The sequence below is a fragment of the Typopeltis vanoorti genome, chromosome 13 (genome assembly GCF_054136105.1).
Source record: "Typopeltis vanoorti isolate ZY-2024b chromosome 13, IOZ_Tvanoo_1.0, whole genome shotgun sequence".
NCBI lineage: Eukaryota > Metazoa > Arthropoda > Arachnida > Uropygi > Thelyphonidae > Typopeltis > Typopeltis vanoorti.
In genome coordinates this window covers 100,763,338-100,788,118 of record NC_143561.1, presented here as the reverse complement: position 1 = coordinate 100,788,118, position 24,781 = coordinate 100,763,338, and the positions used below count along the sequence as shown (strand labels likewise).

Sequence of the window (24,781 nt, the reverse complement as noted above, 5' to 3'; positions counted from 1 at the left end):
AGCAGTGATCATGAAAGTACCTGCAGAATAGACACAGTACTGTAAGATATAAGTTGAAGTAAGTCGGTAAGAGAGGGATCATCAATGAGCCTAATTGCATGCCTCTGGATGCCATCAAGAATTTTAAGGGAAGTTTTAGGTGTACTACCCCAAACATGCGAGCAATATTCTAAACATATATAGTGAAGAGTTGGTTGGGTGTAAATTAGGCTCTTGAATGAAAGAGAATGTCATGTTCTTGGATGCTGAGGAGGCTATTGATGTGATGTGTTTATGCCAGGAAAGACTGAAGGTAAACATTAGTCCAAGCAAAGAGATCTGATTTTGTCTGGTGATTTGTGTATTACTGAGGGTAAGGGAAGGCAAGCTGGTATCTCTTTTGTAAGAGAAAAGGTAAGACTATGTTTTGGTAGCATACTTACTTAACTTTCCGAGCCCAGAACACCAATCATATCCTCTCCATCCAAAAAACAGCGGCTTGTATCGCCTTCTCATTGACCATCAGAATGTCATCCGTGGAGCACACATCAATTAGATCTGGGCAACATAAAAGATGTTCATCAGTTGCTTCCCTGTTGCGCAGATGGAAAGCGTATACTGAGTCTTGTTTGGGTTAGGCTTCAGGCAATTGGTCTCATAGTAATTGGAGAGTATTTCTAAGGCTTGTGTCAACCACTTCTCAAATTCTTCAAAACTCCTTGCTTGACTGCATATCGTCGGCAGAGATAAACTTCCTCACTTGTGGGTGGGTGGGTTGGCCGATCGTTAGTATAAATATTGTAGAGCATCGAGGTCAATACGCTTCCTTGAGGTAAACCATTCTTCTGATTTCTCCATCTGCTCTTCTTTCCTTGCAGAGTACGTAGAATCATCGATTCTGGAGCATGGTTTTAACTACATTCATGAGGTGAAAATCTTTTGTTATTTGGTACAGCTTGACCAACAGCTTCTTGTGATTAACAGTGTCATATGCTGCTGAAAGATCGATAAAAGCTGCTCCAGTCACAAGCTTCTTCTCGTAACCATCTTCAATGTGCTGCGTGAGATTCAGAATTTGGCCACAGCAGGACTTTCCGGGATGGAAACTAGCTTGCTCGGTTTGTTAAGTTTCTCGTCAATGTTTGCTGCTATTCTTTCCAGAATCATTCATTCAAAAACTTTATACAAGTGGCAGAGGAGAGAAACAGGACAAAAATTTGACTCTATAGGTTCCTTTCCTGGTTTAAGTAAAGCTACCACTTGAGCTTTCCTCCATAATTTGGGCAACTGAAGAGATTCTACACACTTATTCATCAATTTCACCAGCCATTGGATGGTTACCGGACCGAAATGCTTTATCTGTTCTGTTTGAATGTCAAACAGAACAGATTTGAATGTCATTCGGGCCAGCAGCTCCATTCTCTTTCAGGTGACATATAGCTTTTCTTAATTCTTCTTCGGAGAAGCTAATGAATTAGTCTCATCTTTAATGCACGTAAGATTGGGTTTCAGTATCTTCTTGCCTGTCCTGCCATTCAATAATAGCTGGTGAAGAACAAGCTGGATTCAGGCCAAATAGAGGCTGTCAGGATCAGATCTTCACTTTACGACAAATAGTTGAGAAAGCATGGGAATATAACAAAGATCTGTATTTAAGTTTTGTCGATTTGGAAAAGGCATATGACAAGGTGCCAAGAGAGAAGCTATTCAATACGCTGCAGTTATATGGTGTCAATGGGGCATTATATCAAGCAATACTTAGTCTTTATTTGAGTTGTAAGTCAGCAGTTAGAATTGAAGGAAGTACAGGAAGATGGTTTAATGTTAAATCTGGTGTGAGACAAGGACGTACATTATCCCCTCTGTTATTCATTATCTATATGGATCATATTATGAAGGAAAGTGGTATTAAACCTGACATCAAAATTGGAGATGTTAATGTCAGCTCTTTGCTTTATGCGGATGATGTTATACTTCTAAATAAATCCACTACAAGTCTGCAAGGTTCTCTGACTAAATTGAATAGCTGTTGTAATAGATATGGTATGAAGGTCAGCAATAAAAAGACAAAGACAATGAAAATAGGCAGAATCATTGAAAATGTCAACTGTGTTGTGAATGGAGAACCTGTGGAGCAAGTAAAACATTTCAGTTACTTAGGCACGATTTTTACTGAAGATGGTAAATTAAATATAGAAATAGACAACAGAATCAGCAAAGCTGGTATGGTGGGAAGTCAATTATATAAATTCATATGGAATAAGAGAGAAATTAGTCGGAACACTAAATTAGCTGTATACAAGACAGTGTTCAAATCAGTTTTAACTTATGGATCTGAGAGCTGGGTCAGAAGTAAAACACTTGACCAAAGACTAGAGACCGCAGATATGAGAGTCCCGAGAAAGATGGCATCAATGGCAATATCATATTAAAAATGAGGATATTAGGAAAGAACTTGACATTGTCAGCATCTAGGAATGCGTTAGCAGAGCTAATCTCAGGTGGTATGGTCACTTAAATAGAATGGGAGAGGAAAGATTAGCAAAACAAATGTTCTCTGCCAGGTTGGCAGGAAAACGACCCAGAGGAAGACCAAGATATAGGTGGATTGATATGGTACAAAGTGCCTTAGACGATAGAAATATAAGATCTGATAATGTTGGAGTTTTGACAAGTAACAGACTGATTTGGAGGAAAATTGTAGATAGGAAGTTAGTAATGATGTAAATTTTTCATGCAGTACTGTCATATCCTGTACACCCCTTGAGGGTACATGGCAGGAATTTGATGATGATGATGATGACGATTGTTCCGGTAGCTTTTGGTAGCATTAAGCATAACAAGGTGGTCTGCGCCCTATTGAAGGATTGTATGTATTTCAATGTTTAAGGCACTAGTTGTAGATGATCTTGTAGCCTGGGTTGTCAGAGTACTGCCTGGTTTGTCAAATGAGTAGGATGAGTGGAGTGTACTATCATCTGCAAAGCTGTGGATAGGATTAGTGATAATTGTAAGTAGGTCATTTATGAACAGGAGAAAGACAGGTGATAGGACAGAGCGTTTGAGGCACTCCAGCAATGGTGGTGAAGCTCAAAGAAAGGGAGCCATCTACCAGGACTTACAGTGAGAAAGCTGGTTACTTAATTACAGAGGGTAGCAGGGAGACCAAAGGATGGCAATTTGTTTAGTAGGCCTTGATGCCGCATACAGTCAAAAGCTTTGGAAATGTCAAACTATAGATACCTGCCTCATTGCATTTGTTATATGCATGGTCTTGACTGTTGGTAAGAGTAGGCTGGCTTACTGTAGGTAAGTAAGCAAGCTAATGAATGAGTGCTATCCAGATCAGCTTGTCTACACTACACAGTGAATTTCACATTCACAATAAATCATTATGTACTACAAGCCTTTTAACTGGCACCTTAACAAAAACTAAGTCAGTGAAGAAGGTGTTAAGAGAGGAACTTATATTAGAAACTAAAATGGATGAGAATCATAACTACAAAGGCAATCTCATATTTTCATGCATTAAAATATCTTAACTTATGCACCAGAGTCAAACAAATTCTACAGATGTAATCAGAATCACTCACAGAAATTATTATTCTGAATGTTTATAATAGCAGATGCATACTCTCTCTCTCTCATTTAAAATCTACCCAAAAGTCCTTGCTAAATCACCATAATTGGTGCAGTTAGGATTGGACTGTACATCCCAATCTCTGCACCACTTCTGTTTACATCTCTAGAATTTTAATGGGTATATTACCCAAGTGATGTAAGATTTTAACACTTATTTTACAACTAATAATATTTTAGCATCTATGCTAAGGACGTGTGTAGTATTGGATGTGCTAAAGACAGGAATTTGGATAGGTGGTAGACAGATTAGCTGGTACACTGATGATACAGTACTCTTTTGTAACGACAAGGAAGAACTAGGATGAATCCTTGACAAAATTAATGAGATCAGTAAGGATAGATGACATCGGCTCAATCCTATCAAGACAAAGATTATGGTTCTCAAAGTAAGTACAGACATTCTCGTATGTGTGTGTGAAAAACACTTCAGTATCCTTCCTTCCATTTATTAAGCAGAAAAGTGTTACGCTAGTGATTACAAAAAATTTTCCCTAATGCTATTAATTAACAAAATAAGTTTATGAAACCAGAAGGAATTATTAACATTCATAACAAGTTTTGAACAAGAACAGATGTTGGATTAACTGAGTGGCTTCAGGTTGGAAAGGAAGTTATGCAAGGATGCCAACTTCTTCCTCACCTGCTTAGCATCTAAGCTGAGGACATCACGTTCATTACAGTACTCCTTTGTAATAAATTTTGGAAGAACTAGGGTGAATCCTTGACAAAGTTAATGAGATAAGTACAAACAGATGACTTTGGCTCAATCCTAGCAAGACAAATATTATGGTTTTCAAAGGAAATATAGACAGAGAAGCTCCTGAGAAACAAATGTACCTAGTGGAGAAAGAATTGAGAAAGTCAGCAAGTTCAAGTACCTGGGAGCCATTGTTAATGTGAAGAATTGCTGTTCAGAAGATGTCAGATTAGGAATGGCTAAATCAACAGCCAGAGACTTGTCTGCAATCAAGAAGGATAGATGTATCTCCACAGGAACAAAGTTAGGATTCTGGATGTAGCTGTTTTTCCAACAGCAACTTATGGATTTGTGACGTGGAATCTAAAGAAGTCTGATAGGAAAAGGATAGCTGCTTTTGAGATGTTGTATTACTGAAGCTGTTGGCAATATACACAGAAAGGCAGATATATGGAGTACTAGAAAGGATCAGTAGAACTTTAAGGCTCCTTAAGGATACTGAGAGAAGACAGTTGAAATACTTTGGACACCTTCAAAGGATGGAGGAGAGGACTTCTTAAAACAGTAACAGAAGGTAAAGTTCCTGGAAAAAGAGAAAGGGACTCCCATTCCATGCCAATAAGACAAATGGATGGTGTGCCTGGAGTGACTAATATTCAGACAGTTGAAGTCACCAGAAAAGCATACAATAGAATCACCTGGTGAGGCACATCACCAAGCATCTTAGCCATCTGATGATGTCCAATGAACAGATGAATGGATAATAAGTTAACTACTATATTTTAATATGCAATGTTTTAACCTAACTTGATACATAACTTTATTTCAACTTCTACATCTTCCATTTTCTTGTTTGTACAAGCTTCGCTTCTCCCACCAGTTTTGGCTCAAGTCTTCATGTCGCAGTGAGACTTGACTAATTGAGCAAAAAAGGCCAGACATTTTTTTTTTCTGACATTTTCCTCTCATCAAGCTATACTACATTCCACAAATTCTGCCTCTCACAATATAATTGCATTTAGAATATGTAGAACCAAAGAATCCCAATCCAGTAAAATACAAACAAATTTTCTGAGAACTCACTTTTAAGTGTACCAAGAAGTCTCAAACTTGCCACTTCTGCATATGTAACTCCACCCAGAAAACATACAAGGATGACTTTTGATGAACTGTGTTTTGACGATGAAGGACTAAGGTGGTCTGTTGAACTGGAGATGCTAGCTAGAAAGCAAATTATTGTGAAGCTTATTGCAAACATCTCAATTAACTCTTATGTGAATATGAATAAATTATAGGTATAAAAATAAATGCCACTGAAATAAATAAAGATTACACATTTATGGTAATCCATCTAATTATATAAGATTTTTAGCCATAAGAAAATAGCAAACTATTTGAAAGCTTACATCATCTCATAAGGCAAATTATAAGTTAACAATGAATTCGGGTTTCAATATTCCATTTGAAAATATTCAGTGGTTACTAAGAAATAAAATGTTTTTATTATTATTAATAGAGACCTCCAGGGAGTCAGTAAGATCCTTTCATCGAAGGAGTTTACATGCTACACGCACCAGCTATCATACTTGTTCTTGAATTCATTCACACTGCTTGCACACATTGTAATTATCTTTTGAGTTGTATTTGCAATCTTTGCCACATGATCTCTAAACTTCAACTTCCTATCTATTAACACTCCAAGATCCCTAGTCTAATCCCATCAATATAATACGATATTGGATATCTGATCATGCTGAAGTGAATGACTTTACATTTACTGACATTGAACTGACACCCATTATCCCATGCCCACAATTCTATCATATTCAATCATTCTGCAAGTACATAGCCACGTTTCTGATTATGCTACCTATCAAATCCTTCCCAATGTCATTAAAGTACAGATTGAATAACAGTAAACCAAGGACTGATCCTTGTGGTACACCATTGGTTACCTTAAATTTTGTAGACTTGCATTTCCCTATATGACTTTCTGATAACTGTCAGTCAGTCAGCCATTCTCTTATCCACGCTAACATTTTATAATGCAAACCCATATTCTCCAATTTATGCAATAGTCTTCCATGCTGTATTCTGTCAAAAGCCTTAGCAAACTCCAATCATATCAGGGTGTATCCATTCCCTTTGTCTAGCTGAATGGTAACATTATTATGGAATGTGAGCAAGTTGCTAAAAGATGATCTTCCCTTAGTAAACCCATGCTATTCATTGCAAAGAAGAATTCTCTGACAACCCATTTCTGAATGCGAGCCCTAACCAACTTTTCCAAATCTTCACCACCACACCTGAGGTACTGATTGGTTGACAGTTGGATACATTGGTCTTTGCACCACCCTTGTGCAATGGGATTACCATACATCCTTTCCATTCCTGTGGAATATTCCCTATTCTGAGACTCAAATTATACAGCCTAGTCAAAGGAATAGCCACTTCAGCTAAACACTCTTTGAACACCCATGCTGATATCCCATCAGCCCCTATTGGTAAATTCTTATTGAGTTTGTACAGTGAGCTCAATGTTGCATACACTAGGTTGATAGCTTTTAAAAAAATGGGCACTCATTAGTTGAATAATCTCTTCTGCATCTTATCATCTGTATTCAGTAAAGTTATTCTTTCTTTTACATGCAGCATATCGACAGAATTTTTGTAGGTTGTCTTTAGCTTGCAGAGCCAGTTTCTTTCAATACTCTGACTCAGAAGAGTCACAGTTGTGACTCTTCTGGCCTGCTGCTTATAATTTTCACAATGGACGTCATCCTTATGCACATGGTATTCCTTCACATCATCCTTTTCTTACGAATCACTTGCTTGATAAACTTACACATTCATTTGACTCCTACCCTATTTATTCTTCGAATTCTTGGGACACATTCTGATATTGCATCATTTAAGTATTTTTTAAATACTTCCCATGTACTGTTAATATTCTTCCCATCCAGCAACTGATACCACTGCACTGAACTGAACTGAACTCAAGTATACTCCTCAGTATTTCCTGCTTTGTAGTTCAGCATGTAATCTTTCTTGAATGGAACAGTCATAAAATTAGCCATTTCCCAAGTGAGTAGCACATGATCAATGTCAGCCAACCAGATGCAAAATAGTTACATCTTTAACTGAAACATCCTCTGACACTATAATCAAACCATTATGATTACTCTTTTTGCACCCAGTGACTTTATTTGTTGATGCATTTCTTCATCACTAGCAACAAATCCAGATGGTCTGTAACAACACCCCACTATGTATTTGATCTTGTTAGAATCCAGCTCACACCAAATGGCTTCAAACTCATGGACACATGAAAAACTGTTACTAGTATTACAATAACAGAGCTTAACACTAACTGGATTCAAGTCATCTGATATCATTAGCAGCATGTCCTTTCCTATCCTGTCTATCCTTCCTAAAAATTCTGTAACCTTTATACTGAATACCAGTTAATATGTTTGATTCTGATAGCCAGGTCTCACTAATGCCTACAATCTGAGGTACCAACACATTGACCAAGGCAACAAATTCTATCCCTTTGTTTCTGATACTCCATGTACAGACATAATAAGCTACCTGCATGTTATTTTGTATACTCTTGTCTGTAGTCTGCATGACATAATTGGACAACTTGCAGATCTCTGTTCTTCTCTAGTTTCTTACATATGCAGACATCTTTGCACATGTTTGCACATTTTTGATGGGCCTGAACCAGAGGAACACAAAGTCGATATTGTTTTCTCCCAGTAATTATTTTCACGATAATGCCCATTCCCGTCATTAACATCGTCACTCTCTTACACACATATTCTCATCATTCCTTCCATTATAATTTAGTGTCCCTGACTGTGTTAGGTCTCATACCAATTATTAGTTTTTCAAGACTCCTGATGCTAAACACATTCAAGTGTAGGCCATACCTCTTATACAAATCCAATCTTCCCTCAAAAATATTCTTCAGATATTATTCTTGCATCAATAACATGAAATGAAATTGTGGTTTTCTTCAAAAATGTGCTAGTTATTTATGCAAAGGCTGCAACAGTGGCACAATTACAGTTGAGCTACAGCTAGATCTCTAGCACCATGACAAGAACACTGAACAATTCCTGATTTGCAGCTTTATTTTAGAACTTCAGGCACTGCTTTTTTTTTTTACTTTAACATTGCAGGAGATATGCTGACATTGTCAAGATTGCTTCCATAGATCTGTGGGGAGCAATTTTCATTTGCTTTCTAGTGCTTGTGACAGAGAATTCAAACATCAGATCTCTCGATGTATACAATCCCAGAAATGTTTGAGAGGATTCAAATCTGGCAAATTCTGCAGCCATAACACCTAGAGACCACATATTCAGCAAACCACTCTTGAATGATACTAACAATATGGCATGGCATATTATCCTAATAGAAACATCTGTGTCATCCAAGAAGACAGACACTATGTAGGAGCATACCTGAGAAGCCACAATGGATAGGTGCTTTGTGAAATTCATAGTATAGTTATGAGTATCAGTGTTATAAAGGATTCGCAGGAAAAGATCCCCATATCATAATGCTGCCACCTCCTAACTATTTGTGCCAGATCATGGCACTGGGATGACTCTTCTTGGAAGGTTTTCACCTAATTCTCCACCTACCATCCGCAGTGCATAGTTGAAAATGGGTTCACACCAATCCCCCCCAAAAAAGTTGCATTCTTGGCAAACTTATGTTTTTCAGTGGTTGAATGATGTCTCTCAGATGCAACATAGACATCAATGATTAGACATAAGCATGGATCTGTTAAGTACCTACTGCAGATGCCATATGGAGAAAGGTAGGTTGGATTGTGGTATGGGAAACATCATGCTTTGTCCGCTGGTTAAGTTCCATGGTCAGTCATGCCACAGTTGTTCATCTATGGGCTTGCACAAGGAGAGACAACCTGCACTCACAATGAGTATCAATGAGGTTTGGGTACCCACCAATGGCCTCAGCGACTGCTATTCTGTCCAGTATCTTTTCTCTCTTGGAATATCTTAACTATAGCACTATGTGAAGAACACCCTGCAAATATTGGGTTTCCTGGATACTGCTATTCTTCAACCGGTACTCTACGATCATGCTTTTTCAAAGTCTGTTTGATCATATCTTTTGCTCATACTGATCAGCAACTTTCAGTGAACTGGATGTCACACACCTTCATTATTACGTATGAGGTGCTCTCAAAAAGAAACTGGATTGTGCTAGATACTCGGTGACAGACTGAGTTACAGTCTCACACCACCAGGTGTCAGTGGCATAGACATTGTTGAGTCAGCCTGCCATGTTGTGCTGAGCAGTGTGCACTAGAACTTGTGTAATGTGCATTATTCTTATCATGTGTTTGTGCCATTCTGTAATTTTGCATGAATGAGAAATTAGAACAAAGCACAAGTGTGAAATTTTGCATAAAAACTGGGGAAATCTGCCATAGAGACCCTCGAATTACTTTGTAAGTTATATGAAAACTAAGCCATAAGCCGAACTCAGTGTTTTGAATGGCACTTGTGTTTTAAGAAGGGGCAGAACTACCTTAGAGAATGAAGAGAAGACGGAATAACTGTCTACTAGTGCAACCCATGAAAATCTGACAGATCATCCATGCAGATCGACACATCACCATCCAGGAAGTTGCTGACAGAGTTGGGATTTCATATGGAGCAGCTCAAGCAATCATCACAAGAGATTTGAACATACATTGCATTACTGCCAAGTTCATTCTTCGTCTCTTGCCTTCTGACCAGAAGTCAAGAGCACCATGTGAATGTCTGTCAATATCTTTGTCAAAATGCCATTGATCACCTAACCTTCATTTCAAGGGTCATCACAGGGGAAGAGACTTGGGTTTACGGCTATGACCTGGAGACAAAACAGCAATCATCACAAGTGGAAGAGTTCACCTTTCCCCAAGACTGAAGAAGGCAAGGCAAGTCAAGGAGTGTGACAAAAAACATGTTAATCATCTGTGCACAGAGAATTTGTCCCACCTGGGCAAATGTCGTAACGTTTTAAGGTGGTTGAGAGAAGATGTTCATTGCAAAAGACTAGAATTTGCTCTTCCACTACGACAATGCTCCCTCCCAAAGTACCTTAAAAACATGAGTTTTTGGTGGCCAACAGCATGGCAGTCCTCCAGCATCCTCCTTATGCACCAGATTTAGCTCCTTGTGACTTCTTTTGGTTTCCAAAAATGAAATTGAAGCTGAAGGTGTGGCAGTTCGACACCATTAAGGAGATCCTAGATGAATTGCAAATGGTTCTTGATGCACTTCAACAACTTCCAGGAATGTTTGGAGAATGGTGAAAACAGTGGGATCGCTGCATAAACTCAGAAGGGGACTACTTTGAAGGGGGTTTGAGTCGAAAATTTAAATTAGGTGTATAGATTTTATTAGCCTAGTCCAGTTTCTTTTTGATAACACCTCGTATACTGGTTTCACCATAAAAATGAGTGCCATTTGGTAGACTGGAATAGATAACTGTAAAACAACAGGGGATGGTTCTAATAATTATCATACAAACATCCAGTTAACCTAATTCTTTGTTTTTAGAAAATTTCAGATTTACTAAAAACATAAAATTGATTATTCAAATTAAGTATATTGAATCCAACATTAAATTAAAAAAAAACAAAATTAAATTGAAAAAAATTAAAAAAAAAACAGCATAAAATTGATGTTTTTAAACACAAAACAATTTTGAGCCAGCAACAAACTCACATATGTGATGTGATTAACACATCAGCTATACACAGGTTGTTTTCACATATCTTGGAGTGATTGTTGGCATATGTAAGATGTGATATATTGCAAAAATGGATGAGTGACTTCCAAATGTCTTGCAGAATGAAGACCCTGAATTCTATTCAGGCTGCCAGTGTAAGTCCTCTGAGATTTTTTACACTTGTTTCCTAGTTATTCATCTTGATGCTGCTGCCAGGTAACTGATAGCAAAACACGTTGATGTTCTATTGAATCTGAATAAAAATATTCTAAACAAGAATATTCCAGATATCTTATTGAAGTCAACTGGTCTATAAACAAACAGCCTAGTCGTGAAGACAGCTCACAGGCAAACTCTTATTTGCTCATGGAAAAATGAAGACAATAAGAATTTCATGTGAATTTAAGGAAATAATAATCATTAATTATATCAATTGCACTATCATGGTAACATCAAACTGCTTCTGGTCCAAAAAATGTGGTGACAACGATTAAGTATTAAGTTAATGATGATAATGGCTCATAACAAGTGATAGCAACACAGTTATGCTGTCACATTCTTCCACCCTGGATTTTTTCCCCAAAACTCTTACATACATGGGCTATAGTCTTTGATTAACTATTTTATTTCTAATCCAACTCTCTATAAGGTAACATTAGTTTGGACACTGTTCTGCATAATGTAGTTTGTTTTAGTTCTCTATTATTTCATAAAAATTTATTCACCTGACCTACTACATCACCTTGGCTTAGTCTGTTGTCTATTTTCATGTTTAATTTGCTATCGTCACTTAGAATTGTGCCTAAACAGCTGAAATATTTTGTATAAGTTCTTGACTGAGAACAGATGTTTTTCATGTTACTGATTCTTTACAGGTTTTGTCTTTATATTTGTTGATTTTAATGCTATATTTGTTAAAGAGTATTAAGGAATAAGCTATTATTATTAAACTATATATTACTCTGTATAATGTCCAATTTATCCAGTATAATTCTATAAAAGTTATAGTATATCTTCAGCAATCTCTTCCTGGCTACAAATTTGGTAGCCTGGGTTGCCCATGTCTAGTCATTGTTCAACGTCATTCTCACAGACATTATCACCAGCTTGCATCAAAGTTTCAGGGAAATCAGAGGTTTCAAAACCTCTGAAATTGTATTCTGGTTCACTCCCATTCAGTAACTTGGTCCAGCCATCAGCTAATGTTGTAGTCTTTATCTTTTTCCAAATGGCAGCAAAATTAAAGACGTGGACTTGATGTTGTATGTGTGCAAATTTTGAAGTATCCTGGTTCCTCTTGTATCTTCTTTTCGTTCTCCAAGACAAACATCTCTTCAAGAAACTTCTCATACAACCTCTTGCAGGCAACAATGACTCCTTAGTCTATAGGCTGTATTGTAAAAGTGGTACTTGGAAGAAGGAAGGTACATTTTATTCTTCCATTCCTACTAACCAACTTCTCAGCATTATCAAGAATTAAAACAGCTTTTACATCTTCAGGAGAGATTTTCAGACTTCTTGAAAAAAGCAAAAAGTTTGCACTCCAGGTATGAAGTAATTGAAAAACCAGTTTGAAAAAATGTCACTTGTAAACTTTGAGCTGGAATAGATGACAGGCAACTGGTTCATAATATTCTTCAAAGAAGAGGCTTTCATCTTTTTCCGACTACCATTGGCTTGAGGCAATGTGTACCATCGGCATTAGCACAAAGTAGGGCTGAAATGCGCTCCTTGTTTAACTTGCAGCCGGGCATGCCAATCTTATGTTTGTTCACAAGGTACTTTTGGGAACAGCATGATAGAACAGGCCGGTTTTATCTGCATTGTAAACTTGAGACCAAATAAGACCCTCAGATTCAATGACTTCATTCATGTATTTTCTGAAGGGCTCAATTTGTTCAATATCGGCGCTCAGTGCTTCACCACACATTTGCCTGTTCTTAATGCCATGTATTTAAGAAAGTGCAAAAGCCACAAATCACTTGCCTGGGACTGTATGCCCATGTATTGTGCCAGTTTTTCAGCAGCCAACCTTAGTTCAATACCATGAACAAAAACGGCACTAGACTGCTGTTGAATGAACCACTGGCAAACTCCTCCTAAATTCTTATGCTTGACCAACTTCACGTTTCCGATCCACCACAGTTAAACCACTTTTGGAGCTCTCAATGCTATGTTTTAGCGAAAACTGAGTAAGTTTGTCTTTATTTTTGCATACGTCTGAAACTGTTTGCTTTTTCACCCGGTAAAGTTCACAAACAGGACCAACAGATGCACCACTTTCCAACTTACTTAGTGAGTTTACTATATATATCATTTCTGATTCCTTTTACAGTACTCTCTTCCATTTCTAAGATTTTCAATAGATTAGATACTTAGCATACTTTGTCACCTTTATAAATTTATCTTCTATATTCTTACCAAAATCTTCCCAATAAATTCTGTTTTGTTTCTTTTATGTGATAGTTTAATGTTTTATATTTTTCACGATATTCTTTTAGGGCACTTGTTGACATATTTATTGGGTGCTTTCAAAATGCGTTCATCTTTTCAATGATTGCTTTTTACTTGAATAATATTTGTACATTTGAGTCTACAGTTCGCTTCTTTTCACTTTATCACTGTAATGCACAAGGACAAAGGTTAAAAAATTATGTAAAACTACAGTATAAATTAAGTCAAGGTAAAAGTAAATACAAAAACACACACACCTAATCCTGTTTTACTTGGTATATGTTCCAAAGAATATCATATAAAAAAACACACACATCGAGTATATAGAACACGTATATGCACATCGCTGTATATAGAAAAATATTAGATAGATAGATTAGTTAATAAAAATGGCAAATACTTGTTGAATTACTGCTCAGGACATCGACAGGTTATTACTAACACAATGTTCCAACATAAAAATGTGCACAAATTCACATGAAGAGAAGGGGCAAGGATTAAGACAAGTCTCATTGACTATGTTATTATTGATAGTGATGTTTTCTCATTGGTGCAGGACACTAGCGTGTACAGAGGATTTGAAATTGAAAGTGATCACTGTTTAGTCTTGAGCAGGATAAAATTGAATTTCATATTGAAAAGAATGACATGTAAGAAGGTTTTAAAGCGAATAAAAGTTGAGCAGCTCTCAGATGTGAACTGTAGACTAAAATCCTGTACACCCCTTGAGGGTACATGGCAGGAATTTGATGATGATGATGATGACGACTAAAATACACAAACATTATCAAAGAAAATTGAGAGCTTGAGAACAGGAACCAAACCCTGAAATTCAGTTGCAAATCCTGAAGAAAACATTGATTGATTCAGCCAGAAAGGCATGTGGTGAAGTTATCTACAAGGATAGAAAAATCAGAACTCCATGGTGGAGTTCTGATTTTTCTGTGACATATATGAGTAAGAAATGTTTTCTTTTTTCTAATTTTTTGTCAAATATGAGTTCTAAGTATCTTGCTTCTATTGCAACTGGGATTATTCTTTGTCCTAGCCTTAGTTCTGAAACAGGATTAAAACTACATTTGCAGCAAAAATGCACACAACCAGTTTTTTTGTGGCAAAATTTTGAACCCAATGACACCCAGTTTGAAAGATGGTCAATGGTTTAGTGCAACACTTTTCAGGCCCTCATATTGCAAGACTTACACATATGGTGAAGTCATCCACATAGAGAAAGTTGTTATTTGAGTTAATTTTCACAGCAAATAGTATGGCATTTAATATAGAGACTCGTGTGACTCCCTCTTCTTGGAGGAGTAGAGTGTTAATCCCATTCAGAATTGGAAGACTCAGAAAGTGTTAACAAAGAGAGGAAGGTTTCCTCTAATACTCAAGTTGTGTATGGCTTTCAATATGCCAAATCCAAGCTGTGTCATGTTTTTTCCATGCCAAAGAAATCAATACAAAGTGTGTTTTTTTTTATTTAATTTTTTTTTTAATTTCTAATGGATGCTTCTAGTCAGATTAAATGATCTAGTATAGAATGATGCTATCAGAAGCCAGACTATTTCTTGGAAAAAAGGCTTTTGCTATCCAGAAACCCTAAAGAGACAAGAGTTAACCTTTTTTTTTCCCTAAGATCCTGCATAACCACCAGGCAGTAATTTGTTAAAATTTCAATAAATATGTAAAGCAGTTGATGTGGACAACTGCAGCAGTTTCCATATTATAATGGATATGTTCTGGACCTACAGCAATGGGTCAACACTGAAACAAAGTAGCTTTCAGTTCTTTCTTTTTTTTCCTTGAATGGTCTACTGTAATTTTCCAGACCATTCATTAACAAAATTTTGTTTTCTGCTTTGCTTTTTAAGGGAAGGAATTCTGGAATATAAGAAGATATTGCCAATGTCTTGGAAAAACTCTTCTTGAGGGTATCTGCAACTGCTTTTGGATGAGCAATTGCACATCCATTATGTTCCAGGATCAAAATAAGGATGGAAGGAAAATCTGCCATTAATTTTCTGGATTTTATCCCAGACCTTCTTATTGATTGTTGAACCAGTGATAAAGGATATTGGTTCTGATGGCAAATTTCACGTGTTCAGGTATGAGCATGTTTGAAAGCAATTAAGTTTTGTGTAGTGGGACATCTGCTAATAATACCCTAAGCTTTGTTTTTTGGCTGCTGTACTTTTTGAATTCCACCATGATTTGGGGAAAAGTGGAAACTAACTTGATGTTTTGGGTAGTTGATAGGAGAGAAGCAAACTGTTCACGGAATTCGACCAAGGAAGAGAATTCTAGTCAGTTTGATGTATTTTATACTGATGATGAAATACATGGCTGCCTATGTAAGAGAGAGTCGATATCACAGGAAAATTAATCACGTCCATGGATACTATCTTCTATTCCCATTTAAACATTGGGAAGAGAGATTGTGAACAAATTGTTAGATCCACAGCAATGAATTTTGAGTACGCACGTGGAGAAAGGTATTACTTCCAGTGTTTAGGAAGAATAAGTTATTGCTATTGAGCATGCACTCCAAAGCTCTTCCTCATGTTATGTGTGCACTATCCCACAGAATATTGTGGTTATTTCAAGGTACAGGGTGACAACTGCAACACGAGATCATCAAGGTCATCCTGGAAAATATCTGTGCTGGGTGACAGATAAATGTAGCATGCTGTAATAAGATTCTACTGAAAAGTGAATGGCAACTGTCCTCTATGTCAGTATTAAGTATTGACACTGATTACAATGGGCAGGTCCATCCCCTATCCTCTCCTTGCAAATGATAGAAACATGCTTCAATGCAGGATCTCCCTACTAGGTTTGGTTTCTCTTGCATACAGGAGCACACAGGCTTATGTTTCTCCAAAAATGATATCATCCATTTTTCGCAAGGTATCCACCTAATCTATTAATGGATCTGGAGGCATGTATTTTATTCTGTGGGATGCACAATCCATTATTTTTTGAACTCTTAGATTTCAATGTAGAGGAACCATTCCTATTGGATTTTCAGGTGGACCATATTCCTTTTTTCCCCTCTAATTCACTCTATGAAGACTGCATGTAAATCACACTGCTTGGGGATGATGAAATTGTGAGTAGGTGGGAGAGACATATGCATTAATGTCCCCTCCCCCTTTGACACTTTCTTTAACTGTTGCCTTCTAAGAGAGTTCCTCCCTAGATGTTATGGTGTACGTCCTCTTTGCCTCCTGCTATAGCTTGTTCTATTCAGTGTTGATCTTTATAATCTCCTTTTTCATCCTTCCATCTTCGGCATATTTGGGAGTAAGCTGGATGTTCTCCTACTTAACTGACGCCCACTTAGTTGTCATTTTCATGATGTTTATTGCTGTAACAAACAAAGATCACAGGAGCCGCAACAGGCAGTCTGAATATGGCTGTATTTCTAACATTTGGCAACAGTATTTAAGATATGCATCCTACCAGGATTGAGATATCATATTTCACTGAAGTTGTGTGTGTGTGTGTGGGGGGGGTAAATGTAAGGATGATGTTCCTAAACAGTAACAGGATATTATGCCTACATTAGTTAGTTTTCGTATGATGATACAATGGCTGTGAGTCCCTTTTATGGGAAAGTACAGCACCACCTACCCCCCCCCCCCCCCCCCCAATTTTATCCAGGCTCGGGACCAGCATAGCTGACGAATCAGGCTTATGGCTGGGTCTTAAGTATTCCTGACTGTAATCCATGTGTGTTCACAGGGCCGGTTTCCTGTTTGTGGGAGAAAAAAACACTGCAGTCCACGTCCAAGACCGGCTAACTTGACTATGCCGCGAAAGATCCTTCAGCTCCTCATGTCAGCAACGGGAATCAAACCCAGGATACTCCTTTACCAGGCATATGGTTGCAAAGCGCGCATAGCCACTCAGCTAACCGTGTGGACATATGACTACATATAAGATTCTTATGGCTGCCATTTGTTGATCTTTTAATTTGGAGCAAATCTCCTCATCAGAAATATCAAGGAGGTCTCGCTCTGATATTATTCCTCAAGAAAGGTTCAGAGTTTTGTGGTGTTAGCGTGATTGGTATTCCTCAAAGTAATGGTACACAAAAGAGTTGTTCCAATTGTTTCTGGAAGGATATCTTGACAAGAATGTATCCTAAATGGAGTTTTTTGTAAGGATTCTAATGTTGCTCATCTTTTCAATGTCCAATTGAAAAGATGAGCAACACCATTGTATGTATAATCAGAAAATATGATATGTTTGCTGGTCTCTAGAGGTTAATGGTTTCTGTACATTCATAATATTCGACCTCCAGCAACTTATTAAAAATGAAAGACTCATGCCTTCCCACTATTCAGCAAGCAATGACTACACACAGAAGTGGAACCCCCAGGGTAACTCTGTTGACTTTTGCAGAGAAACCCACTAGTTGAACGATCGTGGCCGGGCTGTGCAGGACTCAATATCAATAACCAAATTCAAAAATCAAAATCAATAACCTAATTCAGTTGAATGCAAATTCCAATCCACAGTTAATGATAACAGTACACTGTTCTTCCTCTTTCTCATCTGACAAATCTTGCACTATCCAAATTAAAAAAATGTTCTGTCCTTGTTAACTATGATGCTAGCAGAACTCAATCCTGTCTAATTACTAACAAAAAGAACAACTTCCTTTCCATCTTGCTTTTGGCAACACCAAAATCTCTGAACAAGATCAGATTTCTCTTCTTGGGATAAATATAATTTCCAATCATATTACATGTATTGTTCCTCTCTTTCTTTCCTTGGCATTACCTTACTTTGACAACTATTAAATCTGTATAAATCAGTCAATCACTGAATGCTGTTCCCATATTTAGGATAGTAATCAAAGAGCTCCCTAAAAATTTTTCAGCATAGAAAAGGATCAATTAGGTTGATTAATGATCCATCTCTTACCAATTCATTCCTGTCTTTCACATAGACCTCCAGTTTACTACGTAATTTTTCTACAAATATTCATTTAGTCACTATTTATAAGAAATGGGAGTTGTAATTTCTCTAATGGTTCTTTATGTTAAAACACATGCAGTGGTGGCTATTCATTACTCCTTTAGAGTTGAAACTCAAAGAAGAAATTCTCTGTCTTCTTTGTTCATTCATTCTAACTGCTGTCCTCTGGAACAGACTCTTCTCAAAAATTTTCATAAGAGTATAATTTACAGGCCTTCAAATCAACATTTACTAGTTTCTTCTGAACTTTTTGTCCATCTAAAGTACTAATGTAGCACAGGCTGAACAACCTATTGTGTATGGGATTATCATTGCATAGAAAAAAAAGGTTGGAGGCAGACTTAATTTTTATACAGGATTTAGTTAAACACTTAGTGCACCACTGAAAATGAACTGGTTATATCATCATCATCATCAGCCATTTTCTGTCCACTGCTGGACAAAGGCCTTACCTCAAAGTCCTATAGAGAAGAAAATGAAGAGCAGAATAGCAATGCCATATACTGTACCCTTCTCATTATGTATCTTTAGCAAAACATCATAATAAAAATTATAGTAGGGAAATTAATTTAATCAAAAATTTATGTTAATACAACAATATGTAATTGCTAAAAATAAAAAAAAGAGGAAAAAATACCTTGTAATTTATTATTAGTTACAAAACCAGGTAACAATTTTAATGCTTCTTCTGTTCCTTGGAAACTTCCTTTTTGTATAACCTAAAAGATAACAAATTTCAATTTTAATAAATTAAATATGATAAAGATCCTAAAAGTAAAAATGATTTGCTTATGATCATAAAAAATAAAAATAAAATAAATAAATAAAGTGCTACAAAAAGTTAGGCATGCCAACACAAATGACTTCGTGCTAGTTAACTGATATAGAATATCTGGTTTTATTTCAATATTCTAACAAATCTATACATATGCGAGCTGGTATTTCATAATCTCAAAAACTAGCACCTTCAACAATGAATAACAAAAATTGAAAGAGCTGCTAATGAAACAATCTTCACAAAAGCACCATAATTAGTAATGAGCTATAAACTCTAAATGCCAATACACACATTCCAAAGAGACAGGAATATTTAAAACATATGCAAAATCCAAAATCACAATACATTGTTAATCCTCTAATCCATATTACTTTATAAAGGTTATACAAATAGTTATTTCAAGACACAATGTCTAGCAATAATTAATCAGAAAAGCAGTTTGCTATAAAGCAAACTGCTTTTCTGATTAACAGAGACAAATGTAAGTTTTTAATTTGAATGATGATTGATGTAAATTTTAATGTATAACCTAAAGTAGGGAAATTAATTTCTGTCCACAAAAAACTTCTTCAATCTCTCAAAAAATTACTTTAACTGAGCCGACACGACATAGCCTACACTTATCCCAAGATGTTCTGATGATGGCACACACACGGTCGAAACGGCTAGCACCCCATTAACTCTCTCTCCAGCCTGTTTTCCCATAAACCCCTCCCCTTCCTCAAAAAATTAATTTGAAAAAAAACCCAGGTTTTTTTGAATTAATTCTCCCACTTTGCTTCCCCCCCCCCATCCCTTATAACAGCCTAACAGCAGAAGTATGCACACCGCAAAACGAAGACAACCAAATAACAACATCCAAACAAGGTATGAAAAAAAAAAAAGAAAAAAAGCTAAGAAAAAAAATTCGGCACCTTATACCTGAATGCATAATTAAAAGATAAAGAACATCTTTTGATGCAACTCGCTGTTTGCCAATCTAATACTAATCCACTTGAAAATGCAAGATTCTGTCTTATTTATATATATATATATATATATATATATATGACTACTAATATTAACTCGGCGTTGGGATATGTTCATTTTAATATAAACTGACTAAAAAACCGAGAATTATAACAAATTGAGATTTATTTGGAAACGCAACATGTTTCGTCGGGATCGACTTCATCAGGCGTTAAGAACATAGAAAGTTATTAAAAGACACAAAACATTGAGACGCTCTGAAACTATACAATTATAAAACTATAATATTCGACTGTAAATTGCAGTTATTATGAACTTGAGCTATAGTCCGTGCTAAAGTTCTATTGTTGTCTACTTGTGCGTGTGTGGAACCACGCGATCTCCAGTATCTGATAGTAGAGCTGAAAGAGTCAGGCAAATTATAGCTGAGATTGTTGTTAATATGAAGAGGGTCCAAGGTGATTTCTTTTGACTCGACAATGCGGCGTTCTAACTCATCGTGGCAAATGTGTAGGTTTGAAGTTGTTGCCCAATTTACTTCATGTTGGCGGCTTTCGTTGTTCGTGTTTATTGAAAACAGGACATGGCCCGACAGAGCAGTAGCTCTGGTTCTCTTATAAGCAATGTCTCTCTGGTGCTCCTCGAGACGCAGTAGGATAGATTTCTCCGTTTGCCCATAGTAAGGCTTTCCGCACTCACATGTGACCTTGTATACACCTGGGAATTGTAGAAGGTTGTGAGATTGTTTATAGTTGTTGAAACGTGATCTTATTTTTGGCAGAGTCGAGAGGCACGTTTGTATGTTAAACTTCTTTAGGATTCTACTCAGCTTTTTGGATAGTGTGCTGATATATGGCAAGACGATATGACCTTTGGAGTCGTCCTGTGTCTCTACGTTGATGGTGGGATAGTTGTTTGTTAATACTTTTTAAAGAGTAGCCATTGTTTTTAAAGGTCCATTTAAATCTATCCAAAAAGCTGAGTAGAATCCTAAAGAAGTTTAACATACAAACGTGCCTCTCGACTCTGCCAAAAATAAGATCACGTTTCAACAACTATAAACAATCTCACAACCTTCTACAATTCCCAGGTGTATACAAAGTCACATGTGAGTGTGGAAAGCCTTACTATGGGCAAACGGAGAAATCTATCCTACTGCGTCTCGAGGAGCACCAGAGAGACATTGCTTATAAGAGAACCAGAGCTACTGCTCTGTCGGGCCATGTCCTGTTTTCAATAAACACGAACAACGAAAGCCGCCAACATGAAGTAAATTGGGCAACAACTTCAAACCTACACATTTGCCACGATGAGGTAGAACGCCGCATTGTCGAGTCAAAAGAAATCACCTTGGACCCTCTTCATATTAACAACAATCTCAGCTATAATTTGCCTGACTCTTTCAGCTCTACTATCAGATACTGGAGATCGCGTGGTTCCACACACGCACAAGTAGACAACAATAGAACTTTAACACGGATTATAGCTCAAGTTCATAATAACTGCAATTTACAGTCGAATATTATAGTTTTATAATTGTATAGTTTCAGAGCGTCTCAATGTTTTGTGTCTTTTAATAACTTTCTATGTTCTTAACGCCTGATGAAGTCGATCCCGACGAAACATGTTGCGTTTCCAAATAAATCTCAATTTGTTATAATTCTCGGTTTTTTAGTCAGTTTATATTAAAATGAATATATATATATATATGAAGTTACAACAGAAATGTTAGATTGATTCAAACCTGTATAAACTTCTACCTCACTATAGTAAATGGACTCGCCCAGCTAGGAAACTATATTAAGAAAGCAAACAACAAAGAATATAGCATGTATGCTGACAGTTCTTTGTGTTTCTATGGCAGTTAAACACTGTTTCAATTTACATCTCTCTCTCTCTCTGTTCAAACAATGCAGAACACCTTGCCATGAGCTGGCCTGGTTGGACAAGTGGTTAGTGTATCCGCTCTCCAGCCAAAAGGTGGATTCATGCCCCTGCCGTGGATATTTGTGATTGTCTGTGAAAATAGTGGTGATGGTCGGCAGTAGATGGCACTGGTGTATCTGATGAAGGTAGTTGCAGTTAGTGGAGTAGTGGAGATGGAGAGTTGTAGAACAGATGCCCTCCCTCGATGAGTCCTTGGACTTTCTGGAGGTGTTATGTAATAATAATGATCTATTTACTGTCATATCTACAGGAATTAGAATTCAACACTGCTCATCAAAAGATTGCAGAAAGAAATTTATAGTAACAGTAGAATCACTAAAGTACAAAGAAAAAAAAAAAAAAACATCTAGTATTAATAGAGTAAGCAAGAAATCTAGTAAGGATCCTTACTATAAAGGGATAGGAAATTAAGTAAAGATGCATACTAGAATAGAGGGAAATGAGAGAATAACTAAAAATAAGCTATGTAAACACCTGCAGAAGAACAATGGCCTAAATTTGTGAGAAGATTAATGTAGAACTTCTAAAAATTGATCAAAAATAAAAGAATTCTTAGAGTGTCAAATGCAAATTCCAGCTGAAAGCAAACATCTCTCCAGGATTAGCCATGCTATTAATGGGATATGAAAAATAAGAACATTATTTATATTCTGGAATCACCAACTTCATTTGTTTTTCACATGTTTGACCAAATGTTGTTCGAATTTAATGTAACATATCACCTCTGGAGACAAGTGGCCAAGTCAAATCAAACAGACACTCATCCAAAAGTGTTATTAAAAATTAAGTTTGTCAATAATTGATTTTCAATCAATATATTATTTATATTTACGAAATTGTAAGTGTATCAGTAGGAGTATAACATGAGTCATAATGTAAGGATTATATATGTGTAAAAAAGAAGAAAACACACACACGTGTGTGTGTGTGTGTATATATATATATATTGTTGAAATTAGGGTTTACTCGGGATGTATACATTTATAAAAATAAATTTAACTGACTAGAACCCGAGAAAGTATAACAAAAACCTTTAATACATCACAACTAGTTTCATCGTTGATCCGACTTCTTCAGGTGAGAAATAAAAAACATAAGATATAAAATAACATGGTAAAAAATGAACTTTCCAGCTTAATAAAAAGCAGAATAGTAACAGTCATATTTGAATAGGTGACCGCGTGCTACCGTTGGCATGAGTAGAATGTGTGTGACAGCTAATTTTTGAGCGCCAGTACTGGATTACTGCGCTATGGGAATCAGGCAAATTTGTAGCTAAGATTATTGTTTAAATGTGAAGGGTCCAGAACTATTTCTTTTGATTCGATAATTCTTCTATCGAATTCATCCTTGCAAATATATAAATTAGTGGTGCGTTCCCAGTCAACTTGATGTGGCTGTTCTTCAAGGTTAGAGTTTGCCGAGAAAAGGACATGACTTGAAAGGGCGCTCGCTCGTGCTCTATTGTAGGAGATGTCACGTCTATGTTCCTCAAGACGAAGTGAAACAGATTTATCTGTCTTGGCCAAAATAAGGTCGACCACAGCCGCACAAAACTTTATAAACACCAGGAAAATGCAGATGGTTGTGTTTTGGTTTTGGTCGACTCAGAAAAGAACGAAGTTTTGGCAGCGTAGTATAGTCGGTCTTTATGTTGAATTTTTTCAAAATCTTAGCTAGTTTTGGGGTAAGAGTGCTGATAAAAGGTAACTGTATATGAGTGATAGGGTTGGAGTCATCTTCTTGTCGAGGATGTTGGCGTGGCCTCAAACGTTTAGTGATGTTACGAGATGAATATCCATTATTTAAGAAGGTGTTTTTTAGGAAGTTAAGCTCTGTTTGAAGGTCTTCTTCTGTGGAAATGAGACATCTTGCTCGATGGGCAAGGGTGGAGATGATGCCCAGTTTCTGAGGTGGGAAGTGATGAGAAGAACCATGCAAATATCTATCAGTGTGGGTGGTTTTTCGAAAAATTGAAAATTTAAGACAGTCAGGAAATCTACTGATCTTGAGATCCAAGAAGGGGAGAACGCCGTTAATCTCTAGTTCTGATGTGAATTTAATGTTTTGATGTTGGTTATTTAAATGGTTTAGGAAGTTTTGCAGTTCCTCTAAACTATGTCCCCAAATAAGGAAGACGTCATCAATGTAACGTAACCACAGTTTAGGTTTCAAAGTAGCTGAGGAAATAGCTTTCTCTTCAAAATCTTCTAGAAAAAAGTTAGCTAAGACTGGAGATAGAGGGCTGCCCATAGCTAAACCGCTAGTTTGTTTGTATATTTTATCTTCATAGCAGAAATAGCCGGAATTGATGCAGTGAGTTAGAAGAGTGAACACTTTTTTAGAAACCTTGTCCTTAAGAAGACTCGGAACTTCATCTGTAGGAACATTCGTAAACAGAGATACGATGTCAAAACTCACCATTCTGTCCGAGTCTAAAAGATTCAAATTTTTTATTTTTGAGATGAAATCTTCAGAGTTTTTGATGAAGGAAGAAGAATTGCCAACTAAATGTTTTAAAGAAGCTGCAAGATATTTAGACAGATTGTACGTAGGTGAGTCAATCC

The 24,781-nt window shown here is 36.7% G+C and overlaps 1 protein-coding gene across 2 annotated transcripts in view; it reads right to left on the bottom strand.

Annotated features, from left to right (window-relative positions):
- LOC150100412 (vacuolar protein sorting-associated protein 33B-like) overlaps positions 1–24,781 on the bottom strand; it is a 257,234-nt gene that overhangs the window by 83,686 nt on the left and 148,767 nt on the right. For both annotated transcript variants that reach the window (XM_090402344.1, XM_090402342.1), the window contains exons 17-18: positions 19,158–19,239; positions 5,402–5,539 (exon numbers count right to left, since the gene is read on the bottom strand). In XM_090402344.1, coding sequence (XP_090258470.1) covers positions 5,402–5,539; positions 19,158–19,239 — 220 coding nt within the window. The remainder of the gene's footprint in view (positions 1–5,401; positions 5,540–19,157; positions 19,240–24,781) is intronic.